The sequence below is a fragment of the Notechis scutatus genome, chromosome 2, assembly GCF_049901735.1.
Source record: "Notechis scutatus isolate UNSWTSFEM ecotype Mainland chromosome 2, rNotScu1.2, whole genome shotgun sequence".
NCBI lineage: Eukaryota > Metazoa > Chordata > Lepidosauria > Squamata > Elapidae > Notechis > Notechis scutatus.
Window position 1 is genome coordinate 133,345,662 of NC_142010.1, and position 25,444 is coordinate 133,371,105.

General features: G+C 38.1%; 2 protein-coding genes across 2 annotated transcripts in view; one reads left to right on the forward strand and one right to left on the reverse strand.

Annotated features, from left to right (window-relative positions):
- Positions 1 to 6,368, forward strand: part of CERS5 (ceramide synthase 5) — a 50,387-nt gene extending 44,019 nt beyond the window's left edge. Inside the window, exon 10 of the mRNA XM_026679983.2 lies at positions 5,280 to 6,368. Within this exon, the coding sequence (XP_026535768.2) occupies positions 5,280 to 5,426 (147 nt within the window). The 3' untranslated portion in view covers positions 5,427 to 6,368. The remainder of the gene's footprint in view (positions 1 to 5,279) is intronic.
- Positions 6,369 to 6,985: 617 nt separating this feature from the next.
- COX14 (cytochrome c oxidase assembly factor COX14) lies at positions 6,986 to 17,207 on the reverse strand. Its single transcript, XM_087953984.1, has 2 exons — positions 17,092 to 17,207; positions 6,986 to 7,374 (listed from the first exon to the last, which is right to left on the reverse strand). Exon 2 carries the CDS (start codon positions 7,367 to 7,369, stop codon positions 7,199 to 7,201), a length of 171 nt encoding a protein of 56 aa, XP_087810110.1. The 5' UTR covers positions 7,370 to 7,374; positions 17,092 to 17,207; the 3' UTR covers positions 6,986 to 7,198.
- Positions 17,208 to 25,444: the final 8,237 nt, after the last annotated feature.

Genomic DNA, 25,444 nt, shown 5'->3' on the forward strand with positions numbered 1-25,444 from the left:
GGTTTTGCTCTAATATGAAAAGAATTCTTTCAGATTAATTATTCTCTTTCATGCTTCTAATTATTAAAAATGAAGAAATTTAGAGTTAATCTGAAATTCATCTACTTGCTAATGAGACAGGGTTAGGACCATAACTGTTAGTGTAGAAGGGGAAAATTTTTTTTTTCAAAAGCTTTCACGAGAACAGAGAAATATCATTTCAGGAATAATCACAGCACAGTTTATTGAAGCATTATGTAAGAACCACCTATGTAAAAAGTACATTTCACATTTCAAAATAATCTCTCAGGAATTTGTGCCATGAGAATATCTAAATCCTCCTGTGGGCACTGCATTGGTCGCTGATTTGCTTCTGGGTGCAATTCAAGGTGCTGGTTGTCACCTTTAAAGCCCTTCATGGCTTGGGACCAGGTTATCTGAGGGACCATCTCTTGCCAGTCACATCTGTTGCGGGTCCCATCTTGGAAGTGAAAAGGGGCCTGGTGGGTGGCGCCGGACCACTCCCATGCCCTGTTTTGGGCTTAGAAAGCCTCCCTGGAGCCTCTTGGAAGCCAAAATGGAACGCGGGGAGGGGGTGCTGCCCGACCCCCCATACCCCGTTTTTGCTTCCAGGAGGCCTCCCTACACTTACCTGGGAGCCAGATGGGCTTTGTGGGGACTCCTGGGTGGGAGGGACCAGCTGGTAGTCAGAATTACTGGTTCACTGAACTGGATGTCAAATTAACAGCCAGTTCGCTGAAACAGGCTGAATCCCACCCCTGATTTTTATTGTTTTAAACGTGGTTTTATATTCTGCAAGCCACCTTGAGTCGCCATGGGCAACTAGGCAGCAATATCAATTCAATAAATAAATCAATAAATCACTTAGTTTACGTCTGAATACAAGAGGGAAATAAAGTTTCAGATAAACAAACCAAACTATCTTACTCTCCTGAACCTTTCTTCCCTTTGTATAGTGACTATTTTAGGCCCGTGTCTGCAGTGTTGCTGCTAAAATCGAGATTCTTGAAATCTGTAACCTGAAAGATTTTCTTGCTTGGGAGATAGCCCATTGAGGCAATGGCTTTTTGTACACCAAGTCTCCTGATACAATAGAGAGATGGTTTAGTTATACATGCTGTAAAAAAAAAGCTTTAAGCGTCTGATGTAATGTAGGAGAGGGCTTTTTTGCAATGTAGGAAAGGGATTGTACAATTTACAATCATTGAACTCATCATTATATACTGGAATCTAAATTATTTATGATTAGAGTGCTGAACTGGAGTCTCAGAAACCAATATTTTTACAAATATAAGCAATTCTATTCCAGTATTGTGCATTTATTTTTCAAAATAACATTTTTTTTAATGTTTGGATGGTTTTTCTCTACTGTGTATTCAAATTATCCTCATTTTTCTGTTTGTATCTTTTTAGTTCTATTTCATAGTTACTAATTTAAAAGCCTATGTGTGTATTTCTGTTGAATGGCTACAAGTAATTTCCAAGTTTGGTGGAGAGGGGGTCTCTTTGGTTTTCTCTCCTGATCAGGTTCCTAGTCAGGAGTGGACTCTTCCCTGTATTCTCCATTCTCTCTCATTCCTTTTCTCTGTACCAGACTGAAGCTGTATCTCTTATTTTTTATGTAAGTGCCATCTCTGCTACAGTTGTAAGGGGAAGAGGGAGGGCTGCCTCCCCCCACCCTTCCTGGGCTTTAAATGCTTAAATCATCCCAAACTAAATCTCAGAGTTGGCTAATGTCAAGTGGAAACTGCTTCACACATCTCTTTTAAATTGTTATTATTCTGAAAGCCACTTACAGGAAAATCAAAGCTTAGACTAGGAAGTTATAGTCTTCAGTATTATTCATCTCTGTAACCACTTGTATTCCTTTTAAAGTTATTTTTATTTAATAAATATTTTCTTTTTAAAATAAAAAATAATAATTAGGAAAGCCAGATATCATTAAATGTTAAAATATTTTATTTTAAATCACATAAGCTTTACGATGAAAAACTACAGTGTGCAAAATATAAAATCCTGGTCATCTCATTGCTTCTCAAAATAATACTTTTGGTCATCTTGGGAAAGTTAAGATGAGATTTTACCAAACAGGTGTTGTATAGGGCCCACAATTCCAGGTCTCCTCCTCATGATATAAGATGAGGGAACCTGTCATAATGCCCTAAACACATAGAACCAAGCCATCATGGTGTTTAAAAGTTAAAATTGGGATAACTTTTAATTGGAATTGGCACAGAAATCCAGAATATAAATGCTTTATAATATTTTCCAATTGTTTTGTTACAGCTGCTTCAGAAAAACAATACTCATAAATTAAGAATAGATCCAGCCTTTTCTGTTTTCTAATGTGCAAGAAATTTCAGGAAAGAGCAGGATATTTACAGCTCTAAAAAGTAGGTCTGTCCAATTGGCCTTAGCAATCATTAACTTGCCACTGGTATGGCTTTATTCTGATTTTTATATGCCTTGTTTAGGCTGTTCAAAGTGCATACACCTGGCTGAGAGTGATCATGGGTGAGGCTAGTTTGAACACATCCTACCCTTCTTAGCCTTGCTAAATCAGAGATTTAGATTTGTTCTAACCCTAAGCAAGTGTTCAAATGATAATATAAAATAATTTGTTGGCTCTTTAGAATTTTAGCAGTTCAGCTTTGCTTATTAATCTCAATTAATGCTTTTACGTTTCTTTCAGCAGTAATATATTGCCACCTTGTGGCAAGCCAAACTGCTAAACCTTTGAGGTTTATGGAATTCTGCTTTCTTTCCCTCTTTCAGTCGAATTAAGATGTTGATAGGCATTCCATTATCAATCAGTCAGCTGGTCCATTTCTGCTAATGTCAAAACTTTTCTCATTCATTCATGCAGTAGTAAATTCAAAATTATGGAAATAATTACTTTTGCTGTTATTATAGTTCCTGATAAAACATTTTCAAAATGTTTACTAAAGTGATGTAACTGTAACAGTGCAATAGAATTACTTCTGAATTACTATACTGGGAAACAGTGCTATATTTGGATCAATTTGAGTGATTTGGAATGTAAAGCCTGTTTCCTTCAATGTTTGATACAACTGACATAATTTTGTTATCAGGTTATATTTTCTTACTATCAAATTCATTCATAGATTATATTCAGGAAAATAAATGGTATGCATAAGGTTCCTATGTATGTATTCTATTCAGGTTATTTCCATTTCAGTTTAGATGTCTCCCCTGATCTCTTTATTGTGATTGCCTTCATTATATCAAAATATTGTTGTGTTATATTTTATTTAAACTATCTCAGTTATTCACATTTTTGCAATTTCTTTGAGATAATTATCAAAGTGATATTATAATGAGAATTAAAAGAAGAGACAACTCCTTCATCACCAGGGTTAGCCAGGAGCTGATCATGCGAAATGTATCCTATCATGTAAATTATTTTCAGATTCGAGAATTTGACAGCTGTGAATTTATTGCGGAATATTTCTGTTCAGCTTTAAATTAAATTTGGTGGATATGTTCAGTTCTTTTTCCTTTCCCAATTTAATGCATGTTGATTCTGAAATGATCATGTACCGTATATGCCGGCGTATAAGACGACCCGGCGTATAAGACGACCCCCCAACATTTCCACTCAAAATATAGTTTGTTATATACTCGCCCCCTCTTCCGCACGCCTTCCACTTTTGCACTTTTTTTTTTGAGGCACTTTTGTGCACCGTGGAAACGAATCCCGTGAAGCCGAAAGGAGCAGCCAGCCTTCTCCCAGCTCCCAAGGAAACGAGGCTCGCACCGCCCGGGCTCCGCTGAGGTATCCGGTTGGGGCTGTCAGGAGTTGTTACCGCTGGCGCGGCTCCAGTCCCGCGTTGCCTCGGGAAGGGAAAGGCAAAAAGGAAGAGCCGCGGCGGCGCTTTGCAATGGCAGCAGCGGCTCCTGGTTTTGCCTTTCCCTTCCCGAGGCAACGCGGGACTGGAGCCGCGCGGAGCCGCGCCAGCGGTAACAACTCCTGACAGCCCCAGCCGGATACCTCAGCGGAGCTCGGGCGGTGCGAGCCTCGCTTCCTTGGGAGCTGGGAGAAGGCTGGCTGCTCCTTCTGGCTTCACGGGATTCGCTTTCCACGGTGCGCAAAGTGCCTCAGCCGCTGGCAGCCGCAGTGCTTCCCAATTACTATTTGCCGGCGTATAAGACGACCCGGCATATAAGACGACCCCCCCAATTGGAGGCATGTTTTTCAGGGCAAAAAAGTCGTCTTATACGCCGGCAAATACGGTATACCTAATAAAAAAATTGTACTCCAGGATATCCTGCTAATACAAACATAAGTACAGAAATACTATGAGATATTTTTCTGTAGTTCTAGGCTGTCTTTTGACAAATTCTTCAACTGTTATTTATTATTCTACAGCTACTTGCTTCTTTTGTATTGCAAGCTGAGATGTGTTCCCTGTTTCAGGCCAATCTTTTCTCACTTGCTTTGTATCTGATTATTTTGTGGCAACATAGCTCTGTGGTCCCCGTGATTATTTCATTGACTTAATATAAAAATGGGAAAAAGATTAAAGTGTAAAGAGATGGGCTATTTTTTCCATTACTTTGCTTGACTACCTTACAGTGAAACAGATGAGATCAATTCAGAATAATGGTTGGGAATTATCTATCTTCTCTTGTGATGCTGCTTTTTTTCAAGATAAATTATGGAGGATCCTCTCTTTCTTCTGAGATGTTTTGTTGGGCAGGTTATGGAGCACTTAGGCAGATCAATCTGGCTTTAATTTTGCTATCATCAGCTACATGTATTTTAAAGATACTTTAAATATTCTTAAGAACATTAAATCTATTTTAGTTTTTAAGGCTATTTTTTATTAGTAGTACATTTATTAGTAGTATACTAACATTTTGATTGTTAGCTATGGTGTCTTTGAAAGAGAAAAGGCAGAAAATTTGTTATTAAAATGTATTCCTGTAGAAAATTTAATATATAATTAATGCTATCTGCTCTGTTCACTTATAGTAGAATGATCTAAAACTAGCATGTTATTATATCTATGATTCTGCCTCCTTCAATATTATTTTCATTATTTTTTCAGCAAGCCTTGCTCTCAAAGAACACTTGATTATTTCTGAGGCTGTTCAGTTTCCTGGCGCTGTTGGTCTTTTTCTTAAGTTCGTCAGTTCCATAATTAAATGTCTAAACCATACCATTTAAAGAACAAGCATCTACTATATATGAGTCTGTTTTTAAACTATTTTTTTCAAGTCCTTATTTGTGGCATACTTTTGCTTCTTTTTATCAGGTATTAAGAGATGAGCGCAGTGATGTGGAGAGCAGCTCTGAAGATGATGTGACTTCAAACAACAGAAAAGGAATTATTAACACTTCAAGCAATGATCGCAGTCGGATAAATGGCCATGTAATTAGTGACCAGTGGGCAGAAGAGTAAAAACAGGGGATAGCTGCCCCACAATCCAAAGTTTTGAATACAAATATCTAGAAATGCCCAGTTACAAGAAATTTTTAATCAACTGCCTCACCACTCCCAAATCCTCTAGCGAATCTGAAACAGGACAGCACAGGCAGTTTTGCACAGGATGAAGAAGCTGTTTGCTAGTGCAAAACGTTTTTCGACTTTCGAAAATAAGCCATTTTGAATTTAATGTTTGTTGAAATATGTAAGAGGAAAGAAAATAGGCTTCAGAATTTTTGTTTTTTGGGGGGTTAAGCTTGATCACCAACAGGTTTTGTCTGCTTTATGGCATTCCAGGATTTTTGGACAACGATCTATCACTCTATATTTCTTGTAGGACCTATTGGGCTACAGCTAAACAACCTGGGGATTGTGCTACAGATAGATTGAAGGGTTTGCTTATTAGTGTATGGCATATCAATGGCAAATATTTTTTTCCTCATGTCATCTTACTGAGTGATAAGAAAGATGAAGCTGGCATTTATTTTCCTTGAGTGATGCAGCATCTCCAAAGTCTTCATTGTGATTTCCTACAACGTCCTGCTTTTCATACAAATTCTGGATTTGAGTTCATTTAAGAATTACAAAATGAGATGAGTAGTTTTCAGTGATAGGATTATAGATAGGGATGACCAGTGTTTGTTGCTAATTGTCTCATACCCATGTTTACCCATGTTTTCAGAAGAAAAGTGATATCCTGGATGAACCTCAATCTTGTGCGATACTGCTGGGATGCAGTAGCCATCTCACAGGGATTGGATGGGTCTCCTGCCCCCACTTGCCTTTTATTCAGTGGTACTTCAAAGGAGATGGAAGATGGGGAAGTGTTGATAGGACTTGGGTTTTGGAAATCCCCTGAATTATCATCATTTTATATTATTGTTTACTCTGTGATTAAAAAATCCTTGATGAATAGGATCTCTATGGATTTTGTTTTATTGAGAAAGGTAATTTTTGCTGTGGTTTTGGCATAATATTGCTTGCTGTTGTTAAGATTTAGTGATGAAAAAGAACCATCATTTTGACACTGCAAAACAAATAGCTTAAGTTTGTGTCTCAGTAGGCATGATTGCTGTTGTAACCCTAAGCATGGTCTTTGGCTGCTGTGGATGATGATCCTTTATTGGCTCCCAGAAAATTAAATATAATTTCTTTATTACTTTTTATTTTTATTCTAGTGCAATGAAAATGCAAAACCATCTGCTTGCTAGGTAGCACATAGATTTAAAGGACTGATGGACTAGAAGGATCTAGCTAAAATCAATTGAAGAATGGTCAGGGAATAAATCATCCAAGAAATTCACATCTTTCAAGAGCTACTTAAATTATTCCCAATTTTTCTCTCTTGGTGAAGAGCTACTTAAACTATTCCCTATGCCAGAATAAACAAGTTGTTGGAGATGTGAGATACAGATATTGTTTTAAAATTGGGACAGGAAGTTGGTAAGAATGAAAAGCTTACTCTGGTCTAATGAGTTGGTTCTATTTGAGAGGAGTCTTTTTAAGGCCAGAAAGAAATGACAACATATTGTAAATTATCTGTAAATAAATCTTTTAATGATTGCTTCAGTTTCTATTGTAGGATTGAGAGAAACTGAGCAAAGAATTGAATGACTAGAATCATACAGCTATTTCCACTTTTTCAACACAATTTGAAATTCCCATTCTTCATGGCAGAAAATCCCAGAAGTTTCTGATAAAACATACCAGTCTTCCATTTATTACACATACTATGATGTGTTAAGTGTTCACTGCTTAGTATCATCAGCATTTATCCCTTGCTCCTTCAGTCGTGTATTTCTCTGATATGCCCGATATACACCATTACTCAGGAGGTAGCCACCATATAGAGTAAGAAGAAGCATGGAGCTTGAAAATGTCTTGTAGCCAAGGTCAGCCAGCTGCTTTGCAGAAATCATTTTTGCTGTAAAAAAAGCAAACAGCTTAATTCATAATTAGGACACCTTGGGGGAACAAACAAGCCTTTTAAATACACTGCTCAAAAAATAAAGGGAACACAAAAATAAGACATCCTAGATCTGAATGAATGAAATATTCTTATTAAATACTTTGTTCATTACATAGTTGAATGTGCTGACAACAAAATCACACAAAAATTATCAATGGAAATCAAATTTAGCAACCCATGGAGGTCTGGATTTGGAGTTACACTCAAAATTAAAGTGGAAAAAAACACTACAGGCTGATCCAACTTTGATGTAATGTCCTTAAACCAAGTCAAAATGAGGCTCAGTAGTGTGTGTGGCCTCCATGTGCCTGTATGACCTCCCTACAACGTCTGGGCATGCTCCTGATGAGGTGGCGGATGGTCTCCTGAGGAATCTCCTCCCACACCTGGACTAAAGCATCCCCCAACTCCTGGACAGTCTGTGGTGCAATGTGGCATTGGTGGATGGAGCGAGACATGATGTCCCAGATGTGCTCAATTGGATTCAGGTCTGGGGAACAGGTGGGCCAGTCTATAGCATCAATGCCTTCGTCTTGCAGGAACTGCTGACACACTCCAGCCACATGAGGTCTAGCATTGTCATGCATTAGGAGGAACCCAGAGCCAACCGCACCAGCATATGGTCTCACAAGGGGTCTGAGGATCTCATCTCGGTACCTAATGGCAGTCAGGCTACCTCTGGCGAGCACATGGAGGGCTGTGCGGCCCCCTAAAGAAATGCCACCCCACACCATTACTGACCCACTGCCAAACCGGTCATGCTGGAGGATGTTGCAGGCAGCAGAATGTTCTCCACGGCATCTCCAGACCCTGTCATGTCTGTCACATGTGCTCAGTGTGAACCTGCTTTCATCTGTGAAGAGCACGGCGCCAGTGACGAATTTGCCAATCTTGGTGTTCTCTGGCAAATGCCAAACATCCTGCACGGTGTTGGGCTGTAAGCACACACACACCCCCGTGGACGTCGGGCCCTCATACCACCCTCATGGAGTCTGTTTCTGATCATTTGAGCAGCCACATGCACATTTGTGGCCCGCTGGAGGTCATTTTTCAGGGCTCTGGCAGTGCTCCTCCTGTCCCTCCTTGCATAAAGGCGGAGGTAGCGGTCCTGATGCTGGGTTGTTGCCCTCCTATGGCCTCCACATCTGATGTACTGGCCTGTCTCCTGGTAGTGCCTCCATGCTCTGGACACTACGCTGACAGACACAGCAAACCTTGCCAGCTTGCGTTGATGTGCCATCCTGGATGAGCTGCACTACCTGAGCCACTTGTGTGGGTTGTAGACTCCCTCTCATGCTACCACTAGAGTGAAAGCACCGCCAGCATTCAAAAGTGACCAAACCATCAGCCAGAAAGCATAGGAACTGAGAAGTGGTCTGTGGTCACCACCTGCAGAACCACTCCTTTATTGGGGATGTCTTGCTAACTGCCTCTGCTTTCCACCTGTTGTCTATTCCATTTGCACAACAGCATGTGAAATTGATTGTCAATCAGTGTTGTTACCTAAGTGGACAGTTTGATTTCACAGAAGTGTGATTGACTTGGAGTTACATTGTGTTGTTTTAAGTGTTCCCTTTATTTTTTTGAGCAGTGTATTGCATTGTATATATAACTTGTTAAAAGACTAGTGATACATGGATGTTTTGGAATTTAGCTGAATAGAAACCAAATTGTGGCGAAAAAAATATAATCACCTCCTTCATTAGAAAAGACAGTTCTCTATTACTATCATGATCTTTAATAACTGTACCTTCTCCATGCTAGTTGATAAAAAGTTAGTTAAAATTTTATCTCTTACAGGTGCATAGGTACATAAATTTCATAAAATTACTTCACAAATAGTAGTGGAAGCTTGGAGCCAACTTCTAGCAGAGGTGGGTCAATCATCAATAATTGAATTTAAACACACTTGGTATAAACACATGACCATCATCTGACAAAAAATAATAATTCACAGGGTACTCAATGGAACACTCAGTCTTTTTTTTTTTTTTTGAAACAAATTTTATTGATTTTAAAGACAAACAAACCATCGTTAACCATTAAATACATAAAACCTCTCCATTATTAATTTTACAAGTCAAATAAAATATTATTTTATACAACATAATTCTATTTTTCACCATTTCAATATAACCATATAGATATCTCTTAACAAATTTCTCATTGTTTCTCTTTTCGTATTCAATTTCATTAATTATTATTAATTTTCTATATTTATCCAGTTTATAATCATCATCTTCATTCCTCTCTGTCTTGTTTAACATTATTCTCATCCAACATTCCTCCGAGGTTTTATTAATTCTCAAAGAAAACACAAAAATATAAAACTTCTTTTAAGAAAGTAGTTTGGCCCCAGATTACCTCTCTTTGTATGGACTTCAATTAAATCTGTGCTCATCTTATATACCATTACCTATCTTATTTACCATTCTATATCTTCTATATAACTTCTCCCCGCTTTTCACTCTTCTTATTTCTATTTTATTTAATTCATTTTAATTTAAATCATTGTATTTATATTTTTGTCCATTCTTTCCAAATTATCCATTTATCTCATTCCCTACAGCAAGTAAAAAAAAAGAATTTCTCCTGAAATCACTGATCAAGGTATGATGCCTTTCTATCCTCCCCCTAAATTAATATTTAAAATAACACCTAATACCCAATCTGATTCTGCTTAGTATATTCAACCTACTAACCTCTAAAGAGAGAAAATAAGTCCATAATAATTAATATAATTAAATAATAAATCTAAATTTTAAATCTTATAGCATTCCAATTGTCTATTTCAAGAAACAAGTGCTACAATAATGAGTTTATAATAAGATCGAAACAGTAAATTAAACTTTTTAATTAAACTTAATATTTTAAACATTCCTTTTAATCTTTTATTAAATTTTAAAATCTATCATTACTAAACATTTCAATATTTTAGTCTTTTGTTAATTCTTATAACATTCTAATTTTCTATTTCTAATACAAATACTACCATACCATCTTATGTACCTTGCAGAATCTTTTTTAAAGAAATTATACATTACCCTTTATCCCTAAAAAAAATTCCTTTTTTCCCATCTTGTTTTATACCTTTGTGGCTTTTCCCTCCCTTTTCCCTTCCTTTCTTATCCCACCTAACCTTTTTACCTCCAGCTTCCCCTCTCTGTTGTATTCCTTTCTCCTTTTGCTCAGTAACATTAACATTGAATTGGTTTTGCATCTTATTTTTTCCTTTCTTAAGTATTTTTTTAAATCTTAAGTCCTTTATTTTCCTTCCTTTCTTTCTCCTTTACTAAATTTTTAGATTCATTGAAGATGGCGTCTTCTTCTTCTTCTTCTTCTTCTTCTTCCATTTCCTCCATCTGTTGTATTTGATAATCAACAAGCGCCATTTCTAAAAAGAGGAAGGCTTCTTTCACAGCGTCCTTTCTTTCTTCATATTCTCTGAGTTCATCAACAAATAAAGCCATTCTTTATTCTTCTTCTTAAAGCAACCAAAATGTTTCAAAAGTTAGAGCAATTCCTCAAAGTTCCAGAGAGAGTCAATCAGTCCAAACAAAACACAAAGTTCTCACTTTCTCTTCCTGGTGAGGTATCAAAGGGAAAGGAAAAAAACTCCAATCTATATTTTAAAGCCTTGTTGCAATTAATTTCTGGTCTCAAGATCTTCAAGGCATCTCCTCCAACAGAATATTTATTTATTATTATTATTTATATATATATATATATATATATATATATATATATATATATAATTTGTTTTCTTAAGTTTTCGCGGTATTACATGTATGGCCTTCAGTTTGTTCGATTTCACGTCATTAAGTTGTGCTTTAGAATTTAGCTTCAGCAGAAATCTGCCATCATCAGGCTTCTGTATTGTGTCCGCTGTCTGACTCACAGACGGACACAATACAGAAGCCTGATGATGGCAGATGAGATTCTGCTGAAACGTTTCTACAACTTTAAAAGCACAACTATAATGACGTGAAATACCCGACAAAGCTGAAGGCCATATATATATATATATATATATATATATATATATATATATATATATATATATATATATATATGTGTGTGTGTGTGTGTGTGTGTGTGTGTGTGTGTGTGTGTGTGTATATATGTATATGTATATATATATATAATTAAATATAATATAATATAATATAATATATAATATAATATAATATAATATAATATAATATAATTAATATAATATATATATTGTCCTCTTCCTTCCCACTTATAACAAGAAGCCAAGTTTTTACCTTTATAAAAACAACAGGTTTCTCAATGGCCATTTGTTGATTCCATAAGGAAGGAGAGTGAACTTTCCCTTTCAGCACTCAATTTTGCCACTTGAAATCCTCCTCTGGAAACGAAGTATTGTTCAGAAAACAATAGTTCTCAGGATTAAATGCCTCTTAAAATCCTGGGTCAGCCACAAAAACTTTCTCTTAACAACTTTCTCCTCTCTTCCTCCTGCTCAGTCTTACCCAGCTGCCGGCTTCTTTGAGGCGGCCATTACAGACCGCTGCTCGACCGTCTTGGGAGAGGGGGTTTGCCCGGCTGGGAAGGGGGTCTGCAACACCCCAAACCCCTCACCAGCTCCCCTATCTTCGGCTGCCTCTTCGTGGCAGCCTTAGCCTCTAGGTCCGTGGATCGGAGGCACCAAAGCGGCTAGCACGGCAGGGATTGCGCAGGATCGCAAATCCCTGCCGCTAGTGAAGCTGACAAACCGGAAGTCCGGAACACTCAGTCTTTTGATTGTCAGTTTTCTGTTTCTAAATTCTGGAAAAAAAACACTTAAAACTGTTTCCTTAGATTAGGCATCTCCAAACTTGGCAACTTTAAGACTTGTGGACTTCAACTACCAGACTTTCTCAACTGGCTATTTTGCCTAGGGAATTTTGGGAGTTGAAGTCCATAAGTCTTAAAGTTGACAGGTTTGAAGATGCCTGCCTTAAATCGAATGCAGCATCTCATTCAGAACATGACTGATTCAGGACAGCTTTTGTAGACAAGTCATACAACATGTTGTGCTAAAAACAAAAAGAGATGGACCTGCATATCAACTTAAATGTTTGTGCATGTATACACCGAAACAGATGGACTGTACAATGGTAAAACAGCAGTTGGAATTGTAGGCTTGTCTAGATTAAGAAATTCCAGGAGTTATTTTTTCATGATGAGCAATGAAATCTTCCCTTTAAAAGACATTTTGCTGTTTAAATGACTGATAGCCCTGTATTGGTAATTCCTGTTTATATATGAAATATCTTAAGTTCTTGAACTGAGACAACCATGTGACCTGGATGATTGAGAATGTCCATAGACAAGCCTCCCACTGGATTATAGTGATGCTAGGGCAAAAGACTCCTCATGCAAAGACAGTTAAGAAAAGATGGCTAACATTTTTGCCTTTAAGGCCACATGTGATATTGGCTGGTGGGTCAGGAGGCCTAATAGATCAGAGGTGTCAAACTCATGACTTATCGGGACTTCCCCCCACCCCTTCACTAGACCGGATGTGGGCATGGTCAGTGCATGAAACATCTGGCCCTCAGGCTGGCAGTTTGACAACCCTGTAATAGATGCACAAACAATACTTGATTATCTTTCTCAGCAGGTTGGTAGGTAGGGAGAAAAAATTAAAGCCACCCCCCTGTGATTTAACAATGTTGAAGCAATTGTTGATTTTCTGGAAGGTGCAGCAAGCAACCAGAATCCTCTCAAGATAGAAGCCAGAAGCTCAGATTTCTTTTATTCTGTTAGGATGCTATGGTTCGTGGGTTTTGCAGTAGGAAGGTGATTTTTTTATGAATAAATTGAGGATCCATTAATATATAAGCCAGATACAGGTTTCTCTCCTTTAGAATTCCACCGGCTGGACCTTTAAAAAATAGTCTGCAAACTATTGATAGTAAATTGGCAATGGCTGCCTGTAGAAGTTTGCACTGCAGGCAGCCCACTTAATGCCCAAGTCTGCATTAAATGATGGCAGTAATAAAAAGTGGTCTGAGAATGCTTTAGAAAATATTTCCAATATATAAGTTTAAATTATGCCAGCAGCCTGGAGAGGAGGAGTAGTAGTTAGAGGAGACAAAGTATTCTTGACCTAAGTGCTTTATAGCTTTAAAGCTTATCAAGACCACTTCAAATTTTGCCCCAAAACACAAGCTGGTAACTGGCAGTTTAATAGTACTGTTGCAATGTGATCTTGCCTGTGAGTATCTTTCAACTATCTCACTGCTGTATTGTAGGCAACATGCTGTTTTCAGAATCTTTTAAGGGTTTTCCTGGGATTTGATGAAAGGCACACTGCAAAAACCAACATTTTGGAGTTAAGAAAAGATGTTAAAGTAAGCAAACTATTTTTCCCATTTCTTAGCAAGAATTACTTACTGCTAGTCATATACACTCCCTTTTTTCTGTACACATAATTTGAAAATAAACATTGCAAACAGTTTGCGAACACGTGCGCGCGCACACACACACGACTGTAACTTAAAATTGCTTTAACTGCCTTTGGTTTTCCAAGATGTAATACTGAACACATGGCTTTTTCTGATTACTCTAATCACATCCTACTTAGTAGACAAGCAAACTCTAAAAATAGCTAGTTTTTGGTAGACAGAAATAAAATTCCTCTTCTTGCTCTGATTGTTATATTTTCTATCATCTTCAAACTCAGGTCTACATTGAAAAAAAAGCTACCTCCCCTCTTTGTTTTTGGCATGCTTCTCTGCATTTTGCTCTTTTTCACTAAGCTTATTTTCCTAGAAACAAAACAAACCTTCAGCTATGTAACCCTGCCCAGTCCATTTTAGGTACTGTATACCAGCCTCTTATTACTCTTTACTAATGCCAGCACTACATCTTCAGCAGTGTGACATTTAATTTTCTAGTTATGACACCTCAAGTTCTCTCCCCAGTTCTTCCCAGAGTCCCCCGTTTCTTACAAATTCATTTCTAATGCCAGTTCAATAGTCTTTTGTTTCCTATTACTACTTCCCAATCAAAGCTTATCTTACTAGATAGCACAAAGTGTTTATATTAATGTCTCCATCAATACATAACATCCAGCAGGAAGCCCTAGGTCAGGTCTGTCAAAACTCCAGCCCATCATGCGCTGGCCATACCCACAGCTGGTATAGCAAAGGGGGGGAAAGTCTTGATATGTGACACCATGGTGACACCAGTGAGTCTGACACCCCTGCTATAGGTGAATGCAAGCTTTCACAGTATTCCTAAATACAGAATGCTCAAATGGTATTGTTTTGGCAAACCTTTAGGCTTCTATTACCGAAGTCAATTCCAACTTCAATGAAGCAAATACATTTGGTGGGCAAGATATATTACTGTTCTTCAGTCTACAGACTGAACATGCTCTTCTTTTAACATTTAAACTTTTCCATGTGCAGAGAACCTCCATCGAGAAAAGCACATGCTTATTTCCATTACCATTCAAAAGTGGACCAGTACAATACAGCTTGACCCAGATTTTTTCCACCACAGCTAATAACAGATCAGTATGAAGGCTGAGAATAGTAGTACCGGTATGGCTATTTCTTAGGAATTAACTTGGCCATGAAAGCAGTAAATTTGAATAAGAAAAAGCAGCCATTTTTATTGAGCAACAATATTTAAATTACCTCCAATAAAATTAGTACAAATGGGATATGATCTCATCTAAATCTGTCAATATATGTGCATTATGTTTAAATCTGCACTTAACTGGCTTGAAGTCACACTGAATTTTGCAATTTGGGAAGGAAATTTCAATCTAGGTGTCCTCATGCTTGCATAGAAACATAGAAAATTGATGACAAAAAATACCTAGTGGTCCATTAAAAACCCTTTGAGTTTTTAATTATCTTTTTAATTTATTTTTTTGTTTTTAATTATTGTCAGGTGGTGGACATGTGTTTATCTCAAGCATAAACTCAATTACTGATGATTGACCCATCAAAAGTTGGTTCCAAGTTTCCACTACGCTTTCTGTGAAGTACTCAACAGTTCATTTAGTGTACAACAGTTCATTTAGTGACCAAAGTTACAACAGCACTGCAAAAGTGACTTATGACCATTTTTTACACTTATGACCATTGCAGCATCCCTGTGGTCACGTGATTTACATTTGGATGCTTGGCAACTGGCTATTTATGACGGTTGCAGTGTCCTAGGATCACATGACCATCTTTTGCGACCTGACAAGCAAAGTCAACAGGGAAGCTTGATTCACTTAGTAACCATGTTACTCATTTAACAACTGCAGTGATTCCCTTAACAAATGTGGCAAGAAAGGTCATAAAATGGGACAAAAATCACTTAAGAAATTTATCAGTTAGCAACATAAATTCTGCACTCAGTTATGGTCATTAAGTCACAGATTACCTGTAATCCTTTCTAACATTACTTTTGAACTTCCCTTCTCTCATCTTCTTTCAACTTGGTTGAGGAAATACATTATAATTCAGTTTCAATCATCTTCAGACTCCTTTACCACATTCTTATCTGGGTATTATGAGATCTTAAAGGCACCTTGAAGGCTAGAAATCAAAAGAGCCCAAGTTCCTCAAGCACAAAGCCAACCGGGTGACCTTGGGCCAGTCACACACTCTCAACCCTAGATCATCTATCTCCAGTCCACCACACAACAGTCAACAGTCCCAAGAAGGCTCCACACCCATTTGCACCATTTGGCTGATCCCGAGGACAGAGATAAACCTCCAGGTGGCCTCAACGATCCTCTAATAAAGGAATGCAAAGGACCAGTGCAGAGGTGGCATTCAGCAGGTTCTGACCAGTTCTGGAGAACCGGTAGCAGAAATTTTGAGTAGTTCGGATAACTGGCAAATCCCACCTCTGACTGGCCCCGCCCCCATCTATTCTCTGCCTCCTGAGTCCCAGCTGATTAGCTGGGTCTTCTTTGGTTGCCCTATACAGGAGAACGGAGCTGGAAAGCAGGTTAGTGGGCTGGGGAGGGAATGGGGATTTTGCAGTATCCTTCTCCCAGGAGTGGGGAGGGAATGGGGATTTTACAGTATCCTTCCCCTGCCACTCACATCAAGCCAAACCCACAGAACCGGTAGTAAAAATTTTGAATCCCACCACTGGACCAGTTGTCTGCGAGGAATATAAATCCTTCTATCCCCCCCCACCATTATCCAGTCAGAGCTGGAGAAGCTTCTCGGATGAGAAGCGAAACATCTTCAGAGAAAAAGCGGAAAGGTCAGTTGCCTCTTGGGGAGAAACAAACAAACCCACTTTTGAGACATCCAGGAAGGAGACACGAGCAAATCGCTTCCAAAATCTTGACACCCCCTCAAAAAAATAAATAAAAAAATCTTGACGGACCTTTTCTGTATGGTCACCAAGCCAGAATCAAAGGCGCATCCCCCGCATCCCCTCCCTCCCCCCCCAAAAAAGCCCAACGGAGCTTTCTGGCTGTTACACAGACGGATCAAATGCGCCTTTTCCTCCAAAACCCTCCAGCTCTCAGAGAGTCAGGAGGACGAGCCCGGGCCGGGTTCTCCCCACGTCTCGTGAAGCCCAGGCTGCGAACGCGAGCAGCCACAACCTTCTCACTGGGGCGGGCTCCGAGCGGTATTTCGTATAACGCTTTCCCTTCAACCGTCGTTATATACCCCCGCCAGTCATTAAACATACCCGCAAGGCTTTCTTCCTGCTTGCTCGGCTTTGTTTGCGCGCAACGCAGACTTCTTGCACTTCCGAGTTCAACGCGGCTGCGGAGTAACTTTCGCTCGGCTAACTCGGGGCGGGGGGAGGGGGGAGGCTTTACGATCAGGAGGAGCGCCGTGTTGCTTGCATAGACGTGGGGCGGGGAGTGGAGATTTCCGAAACCCTTGGCTGGCAAACCTGAAGGCGTCCGAGAAAACTCCGTTCGCTCTCCTTTTCCTCCAACCTTCCTCCGGAACAGGAGCGTGAACGATCCCTCTAAAATTCAGTGTCTAAATCAGGGGTCCCCAAACTTGGCAACTTAAGACTTGTGGAGAATTCTGGGATTTGAAGTCCACAAGTCTTAAAGTTGCCAAGTTTGGGGACCCCTGCTCTAAATGGACCTGGGTTGGGTTTCATGCTCTCGTGCAAACTCAAAGATAGCAACCGAGAGGGGATTACTGAGGTGGTCGGCTTAGGTTTCACTTGAGGAGGAAATGTTTAAAAAAAAATTTTTTTTTTTAAACGGCCTACTATGCCATGCTTTTGTCGAATTAGACGCCGAAGCCCCTACAACGTGAAAAGCCGCAAGTGTGAAAGCAGCCTTTTCATTACCTCAGCCCAAACCTCGTGTTCCACGCCCGGCGCTCCCAGAACGTGAAAAATCCGGTCTTCCGCCAAGTTGCACGGACACTCGTGTGTCTATGTGCTTTACAACATTAATTACGTGCCAGCGGGGTCCTGTTTTCCTGACGACCGCATAGATTTTTCTCCATGGTTACAATTTTACTTCAGATTAATAAGTTTTAGCCAGGAGGCAAGATACGGTGCTACTCGATGCATTATTTATACTTTTTATTTATTAGGTTTATTTGCCTCCCATCTTGTTTCGAGTATTAGAAGCGACTCTGTGGTCAGTTTTCTCGGGGAATCCACATCCATAATACACGGCGATAATAACGGCGATAACATATTGTATTCCATGGTTGACTCTACTGCTATAACTCTATGTGTACCGGTATCTTTTCACGAGGCTTGTCATTCGTGTGTACCGATGCTGCGGTGCATATTGGGGCTTGTAGTTTTTAATGAGTTTGCCAGCCCTCAGCATCTCTGATTCCATGTTGGCAAAAACGTGTTAACGTAGGTAGGGATACTGTGCCTGAGGCGCAAAATACAGACGATCACGAGTTGGTAATAAGCTAGTTCCTATAACCAATCTTTATCCTTTATTGGTATCTCGCGGTCCGCTTTTTCGCAATATAAATAGTCCTAGTGAAGCGCCGCAATACCGTAACATTGAGTTAGTGTTTTTTTTTACACGCGATTAGAAACGGAGGGAACACGGAAGTTGCCCTTTTAGGACCACAAGTTAGGAAATCCAAAATGAAAAGAGGAAGATCTACTGAAAGTCATTTTATCCCGGTGAGTGAGGACTTGTTTATGCTGAGGTACTCTCAAGTCATTTACGACTTCTAGCAACCACATACAATAAGTAGGTGTTCTCCGTGACGCTTTATCCCTAACCTGGGCTTCCAGGTTGCATTCATCCTCACTGGAACTGAGGTGTGAAGAGTTGGCTCACATTTACATTGTAACAAAACAAAACGGATGCTATTACCATGCTATTTTTACGGTTACTTGGGGATTTTCCTGGCGTCGCTCTGGAGTAGGATTACGGCTACCGTCAGTGTAAGGGCTGGCAAAAATCCGGACGCTGCAAGGACCCAAGAGACTCTCCCGCCACCATGTGGTGGGTGTGAATTTTTCGGTGGAAATAGAGAGAGAGCTCTGTTTCTTCCAAGCCACTTGAGACTGAATTTTAATACTCAGATATTTCATATTGCTTTAATATTTACTTGAAACTAGCATAAACACGGTCTGGCTGCTATTCTTCAGTGAGCAAAACGACATCCTTTAAGCCATGCCTTAAGAGTCCAGACCACTCCTTTTGCTTATAATGGGATATGGTTAAGATATATGGAAAATGCACTACCTTAAATGTGTCAAATATTATTGTGACATATTTTAATGGGATTGGGAAAATTTGATGCTACTTACATCAGTAAAACTTTCACAATGATAAAACACTAGGAATAATATAAAAGTAGAAGAGTTCAAGAACTTTTTAAGTGAAAGCTGAATATTCCAAGAATATGTTTTTTGTTACAACAGTCTAATGCTGTCACATCTGTAGAAATTAATAATATACTGAGGAAGGAAGTCTTGATAAGGGCAAAATTAGACATAACATACCACTGTCTTAAGTTGGCATTGAAGAAATAAGTTGGTAATAAAATCAGTTCTTCAGAATTACTTGCTGGTTAAAGGTGCAAATGGTGCTATTGTCTGCTGGTGAACAAATCAATCATTATTGGAAGAAATCAGGCATAAACTATATTATAATTTTCCTGTTTTGGACATACGATGCAAAAAGAAAGGTTGGAGAAAGATATTGTGCTTAGAAAATACAGAAAGGAAAGACCAGCAAGGTGATGTCTTTCTAGATATAATTAAATAATTATTGACCAATGTATATTTTCTTTTTATGTGCACTGAGCATATGCACCAAGACAAATTCCTTGTGTGTCTAATCACACTTGGCCAATAACTCATTCACTCATTCAATTATCCATAAGGCTATCTATTTTGACAGCAATTAACAGTAATGTAGTATATCACATCTGGCACCTCATTTCCCATTATGTAGTAGCCAGCCCAATTATAATCACAAGGGCTTACTTGTGCTTTTGCATTGCACTATAAATGAAAAGTTGAAAGAGTTGGACTTCCGGTTTGAAGGGCTTCGGCGACAGACAGAAATCCGCGATTGTGCGTGGTTTCTGTCTGGGCTCGCTGCTGGAGCGCGGGCCGGGTTTCGGGGCTAAGCCACCCCGCAGAGGTGGTGAAGAGGGGGGAGATCACCAGCAGGGTCGAGGAGAGCTGCATCTCTCCTCCTCAGCTGGCCATTACTCCCTTTCCCGAAGGCGGTTGCAGCGGTGGTCAGAAATGGCCACCACAAAGAAGAACTTGACCGGAAAAGAATGTGCAGGAGGAAGATAAGAAGTGAAAGTTTTGGCTGACCGGGTTAAATTGTAAAAGCAACAACCAAGGTACCTTGGAATTTAAACTTACAAAAAATAACTTCGCTCCCAAAGAAGAGTCGGAAGCAGCGAAGGAAAGTGAAAAGGGAAAGGTTTGGCTTTTTTTTTCTTCTCTCTCCTTCCCTATACTGACAACTAAGAGACTTAAATAAGAAATCGGAAAAATCCGCTTTGACATCAATAGGCAATTAAGCTGAAAATAAAACAAAATGCCAAAGGGATAATAAAGATTTCTGGACATTAAAAACTTTCTTTTTCATAAGCAGGAAGGGAGAGAAAAAGAATAAGGGCAGGATCTGGAAGAGGGAGGAGACTGCTGGGAATTAAAAAGAATCTAAAGTAAAACTTCAACAAGACTTCTAAAAGATACATTTTAACTGAAACTTTGCAACTAAATAGTAACCCCAGGAAGAGAAAGTGGGAAAAAAAGAAACAGCTTGCATGTATTTGGATTATTTGGTTATCTTTGGATTTTTGGTTATTATATTTGAATGACTAAAATCTATTGGGTGGTTGTTTAAAAATTTATACAATGGTACCACTTCTGGATGAATTGAAAATGGAACTTAAAAAGTAAAAAGAAGATGCACAAGAAGGGAAGGGTTCTTTTGGCTTCATCTTTCAATTCTTAGAAATGGCGATTTGGAACTATGAGAAACAACAAGACTGCAAAACAAGAAGACTGGGACAAAGAAGAAGCCATCTTTAATGAACAAGTAATTCTATGTGGGGAAGAAAAAGGAAAGGCGGGGAAAGAGAATGGAGAATTTAAGACTTAAAAAAAAAACCAAAGAAAAGAAAAATAATTTGAAAAATAAGTATAATACTGGAAAGCAACAGAAAAGGGGAATACAGAAGAGAGAAATAGAGGTAGAGAGACAAGAGGGTAAAAAGGGGAGAGAGAAGAAGAGAGGGAAGAAGGAAAGGAAAAGAAGTTACAAAGGACTGGAGCAAGATATAGAGAAACAGGACCTATTTAGAGATAATCGGTGAAAATCAAACTGAAAAAGGGATTCTGTAAAGGTACATAAGATTGTATTGTTATATTAGTAATAGAAATAACTTTAGAAAATTGGAAACAACATATGATTAAAATGAGGGATAAAATGGTTAGTGTAATTTAGTGAAATGTTTGTGAATAAAATAAGTGAAATAAAATAAATGAGAAAATTGAATTAGGAAGGAACGGGAACATTTTAATTAGTTAATGTTTTATAAAATATAAGTGAAGAGGGGGGGGGAATTAACTTCGGAAAGCTTATAACTGTTCTCAAAGAAGTATGATATTTAATTGAAAAGTAATGTTAAAGATGTTAAGACTTTAATGAATATTAATACTAATGATAGAATTGAATTGGAATGGAATGTTGTTTTAATTATATACATTTATATATATATATTTCTTTTTTTAAGAATACAGTGTGTATTTTAAGAATGTACCAAGCAGAATCCGAATGGAAGTTATGTATTATATTGAATGTTACAATTTTAGGGAAAAGATATAAAGGTGTCATACTCCAATCAGTAACTACAGGAGAAATTTTGTTTAATGAGAAAAGATAATAGATAATTGAAACAGGACAGACAAAAAATATAAATACAATGATTTGATTTGAATTGAGATAATTAAAATAAAATTGAGAAAATTAAAAGAGGGGAGAAGCTATGCAGAAAATGTAAAATAGTAGTAAGATATGGAATAGAATATAAAAATGAGCATGAACCTGAATTTGTGTCTGTACGAAGAAATGTAACCCGGGATTATGCTGCTTTCAAAAAAGATGTTTTATTTGTATTTTTTTTTCTCTTTGTGAAAACTCAAATAAAATTTACAAAAAAAAAAAGTTGAAAGTGTTTAATAAGATGTACTTAGTGTTACTTCTTATTCAGAAAATGTATTAAGAGTTTAATAAATTGTACTTAGTGTTACTTCTTATTCCAAAAATGTATTAGTCAAACTCATTTTATTTGCAGTCAGTACAGATGGTCCTTGCTTGCCAATCACTTGTTCAGTGATTATTCAAATTTATGACAGCTCTGAAAAAGGAGATTTATGACTAATCCTTGAAGTTGCAGTTGTCATAGTGTCACTGTACTCACAGGATATGGATATCTGCCAACCGGTGTGCATCTATGATACCCACAGTCACATGAACATCATTTGTACATCATTTGCTTTTACTTTCTTTTATGATATATTCCTGTTACTCTTTTTCTTTATTGAATCTTTAAATCTTTCCTTTCTGTATGCTTCCTCACCTGGCAGTGGGCCTGCTTGCAAGCCACCTGGGACTTGCAGTTTCCCACTGGTTTCCCCATTGATTTTGCTCGTTGTGGAAGTTGTGAGGATATGCTTGCTCAAGCACCACTAAGGGAAGTGCCAGGATTGCTGTTGCTAAGCAATGTAACATGTGACTTCACACTTTAGAACCACATTGCTTAGCGATAGAATTTCTGGTCCCAGTTATCATTGTTAAGCAAGGACTGCCTATAGCTACTTGTTTTTAGGGTTTTTTTTTTTTTTTTTTTGCCATCCCAGAGCCATTCAATACTTCTGTAGCAGCTGAGTGGCACAGCCTTTCAGCTCAGTGACATATATGAAAGTGATATGGTGGCTTGGAAAGAAGATAACATTACTTTGCTACAACAACCCATCTCTGGACCCGCATCTCTTTCTAGATACCATGGATGTGTACTTGAAAGAAGTCTTGAAATTACATGTATACTGAAAGATACTTAGTACATCTCAAAAACTTGAGGCCTACATTCATAATTCAGAGCATGTAGTTTTGCTCATGTGCCTTGTATTATCTCACTTCTGTCTCCTTATACTTCTGTCATGGAAGTATAAGGCTATTTTTAATTATGTGTTGCCAGAGAACAAGGTCTACTTATGCTTGTTTATGCACGCTTCTCTGGATCTGTTCTAGCATGATGTTGTGTTTTTTTTAAAAAAAAGACAGTTTTACTTATTCTTCACCTTGGAAACAGTGAAAGAGGGTAATTTTGTCTTCTCAACACTTTCATTAAACAGATTTACACCTTCTAAAAATATCTAGCCTTTTATGCAGTTTTTGCTTGACTAAATGATCATTTGCATATTCTGAGAACTGTCTGCTTCTCTGAGAAAGAAGGATCTAACTGTGGTGCCTTTATCCTCCCAAGTCCAACAAATACGGGATTGTCTAGCTTACACTGTCTGTTTCTTTTCAAGACTGAGAACAGCCCTTAACAGATTGCTGTGCTAGCAGAACATAACTCCAAATGGCAAAGGCAACTTTTTATATAGCAACAGCAAAGGGCAGGAGAATTGCCATCTAAACCTAGGAGTATTTCAGAGCACAGTTTTTTCTGTTTGGGCAGTTCATCATTTCTTTTAAGTAAGTGTTATTTCTCAGCAGTGGTCAGCATTAAGATAATTTTCCACCAACTACTGTTACAATAGAAAGACAGTTAAAGTTGACAAATTAAAAAGCAAATCTGTAGATTTCACAGCAGTAAGTTCTAAAAGAATTTGGGAATTTAGCAAGTGGTTCAAAAACATATATTTTAAATCCCTGCTCTATATAGATAATTTTAGTAGAAAGATCCCTTTCCAACTGACTGCCCTAAATACTTGCATGATATCCCTGATGCATTGATCAAGACAAATATAATAACAAACATCAACCGGATGAGTCATTTGTGAGCATGTTTGGAAATATTACAGACATTAATCACATATTTCTATATTGTCTAAAGCCTGAGATGATTTTGCCATTTGAAAAAAAAAATCAGGAAGGTGAGATTCTGAAGGATATATAGCTAAAGTGAAAAATACTAATCTTATTGATGTCTACGCTGAAGCCAGTGTAGAAATGGTATTTTCACTTAAGATATGTTCAAGGCCCATTTCCTTTGAATAATAACCAAGTTGATCAAGTTTCATATAAAAAGGGAATTTGGTTGATTATATTTCATAAGCTAATTGGCTGCAGTATTTTTCAATACATATCTGACGACCCAAGAACAGTTGGCATGCAGAGAAGTTTGGTATTTTTTTAAAAAAAATGTCTATTTTGTTAAATGGGGCAATAGAAGCACATGTTTTCCATTTAGTATTTTTGAAATTTTGATAAAAAAATCTCTTGGGACTGTTTTTATGGTTCTGTGAAAATCCCATATGTTTTCTGAGCTGTGTAATGAATATGTTGCCAAGACCAGCTTTTAAATGCCATTTGGAAAAATGATTCACCAAAGCTGTGTTTGTTCTTCATGTGGAGGTCACCTTGTGGTTCTCTACAAAAATTTGCTATGCAGAAGTGTGCCTTGTCCTTTTGCTAAACTAGAAGAAAGAAAGAAAACAGGCTAAAATTAAGAATGCCCTAAGCTAGTCCTTCATCTTGCTGAAAAAGCATGGCTGAAATTCTTCATTTGGCAGGAGGTCCTCCTCAAACTAATTACTTGACTGTAACTATCTGTTGTCTTTTTCTTGGTGGGAAAAGGAATACATTTTGAGATAACATTGAGGATAACTTGGAAGAAGTCCCTCTAGCATGGTTAGAGCTCTTTGGAAGTGCTATAAGAATTTAGGGCCTGTCAAATTTTTCAACTTTCAATATCCAAACTTGAGGAGAGCTCAGAAGTTGTGACATGCCTTGGGGATTGTAAAAATATTTTGGTTACTTTAATATAATTTGGATGTGCTTGGTAAGTAACTACATAAATAGCCTAACTTTTTAACATGTTTGTTTCATTTGAGAATCCAAATTCCCTTAAGTTTTCATAGTATGATGTTATGTATGTTATTTCATACCCTTATGTACAGGGTTTTCTCTGGGGGCAGGTGGAATTTATTTTTACAAAATATATAATAATTGTGCTTTCAATTACAGTCATTCTAGAGAAGTTCCTAGAATCGTATGAATTCATGCTGTCCCATGAATCATATGAATCCACTGTGGCAGAAATTATGAGGCTACAAATATTCTCCTCCCTCCCCTTTAATTTAATTCTTTTAACTGACTGATTAGAAAGGTCAAAGAGTATCTTGAGTGTCTAATAAAAGGCATGACTTCTGCCCCATCAGCAGATTAAATTGCTATAGGGAGACAGGCAGGACTGGAAAGGTCACTTCAGGGAGGAGAAAGCCATCTGAGCAAAAATGGTGGGAAAGCCTTCTGCCATTAGGAAATCCACTTTCTACTCTCTGGTGCCAAGTCTGGAGCCTAAAAGCTTCTGGCCTTAGAATTTTTCTGGCA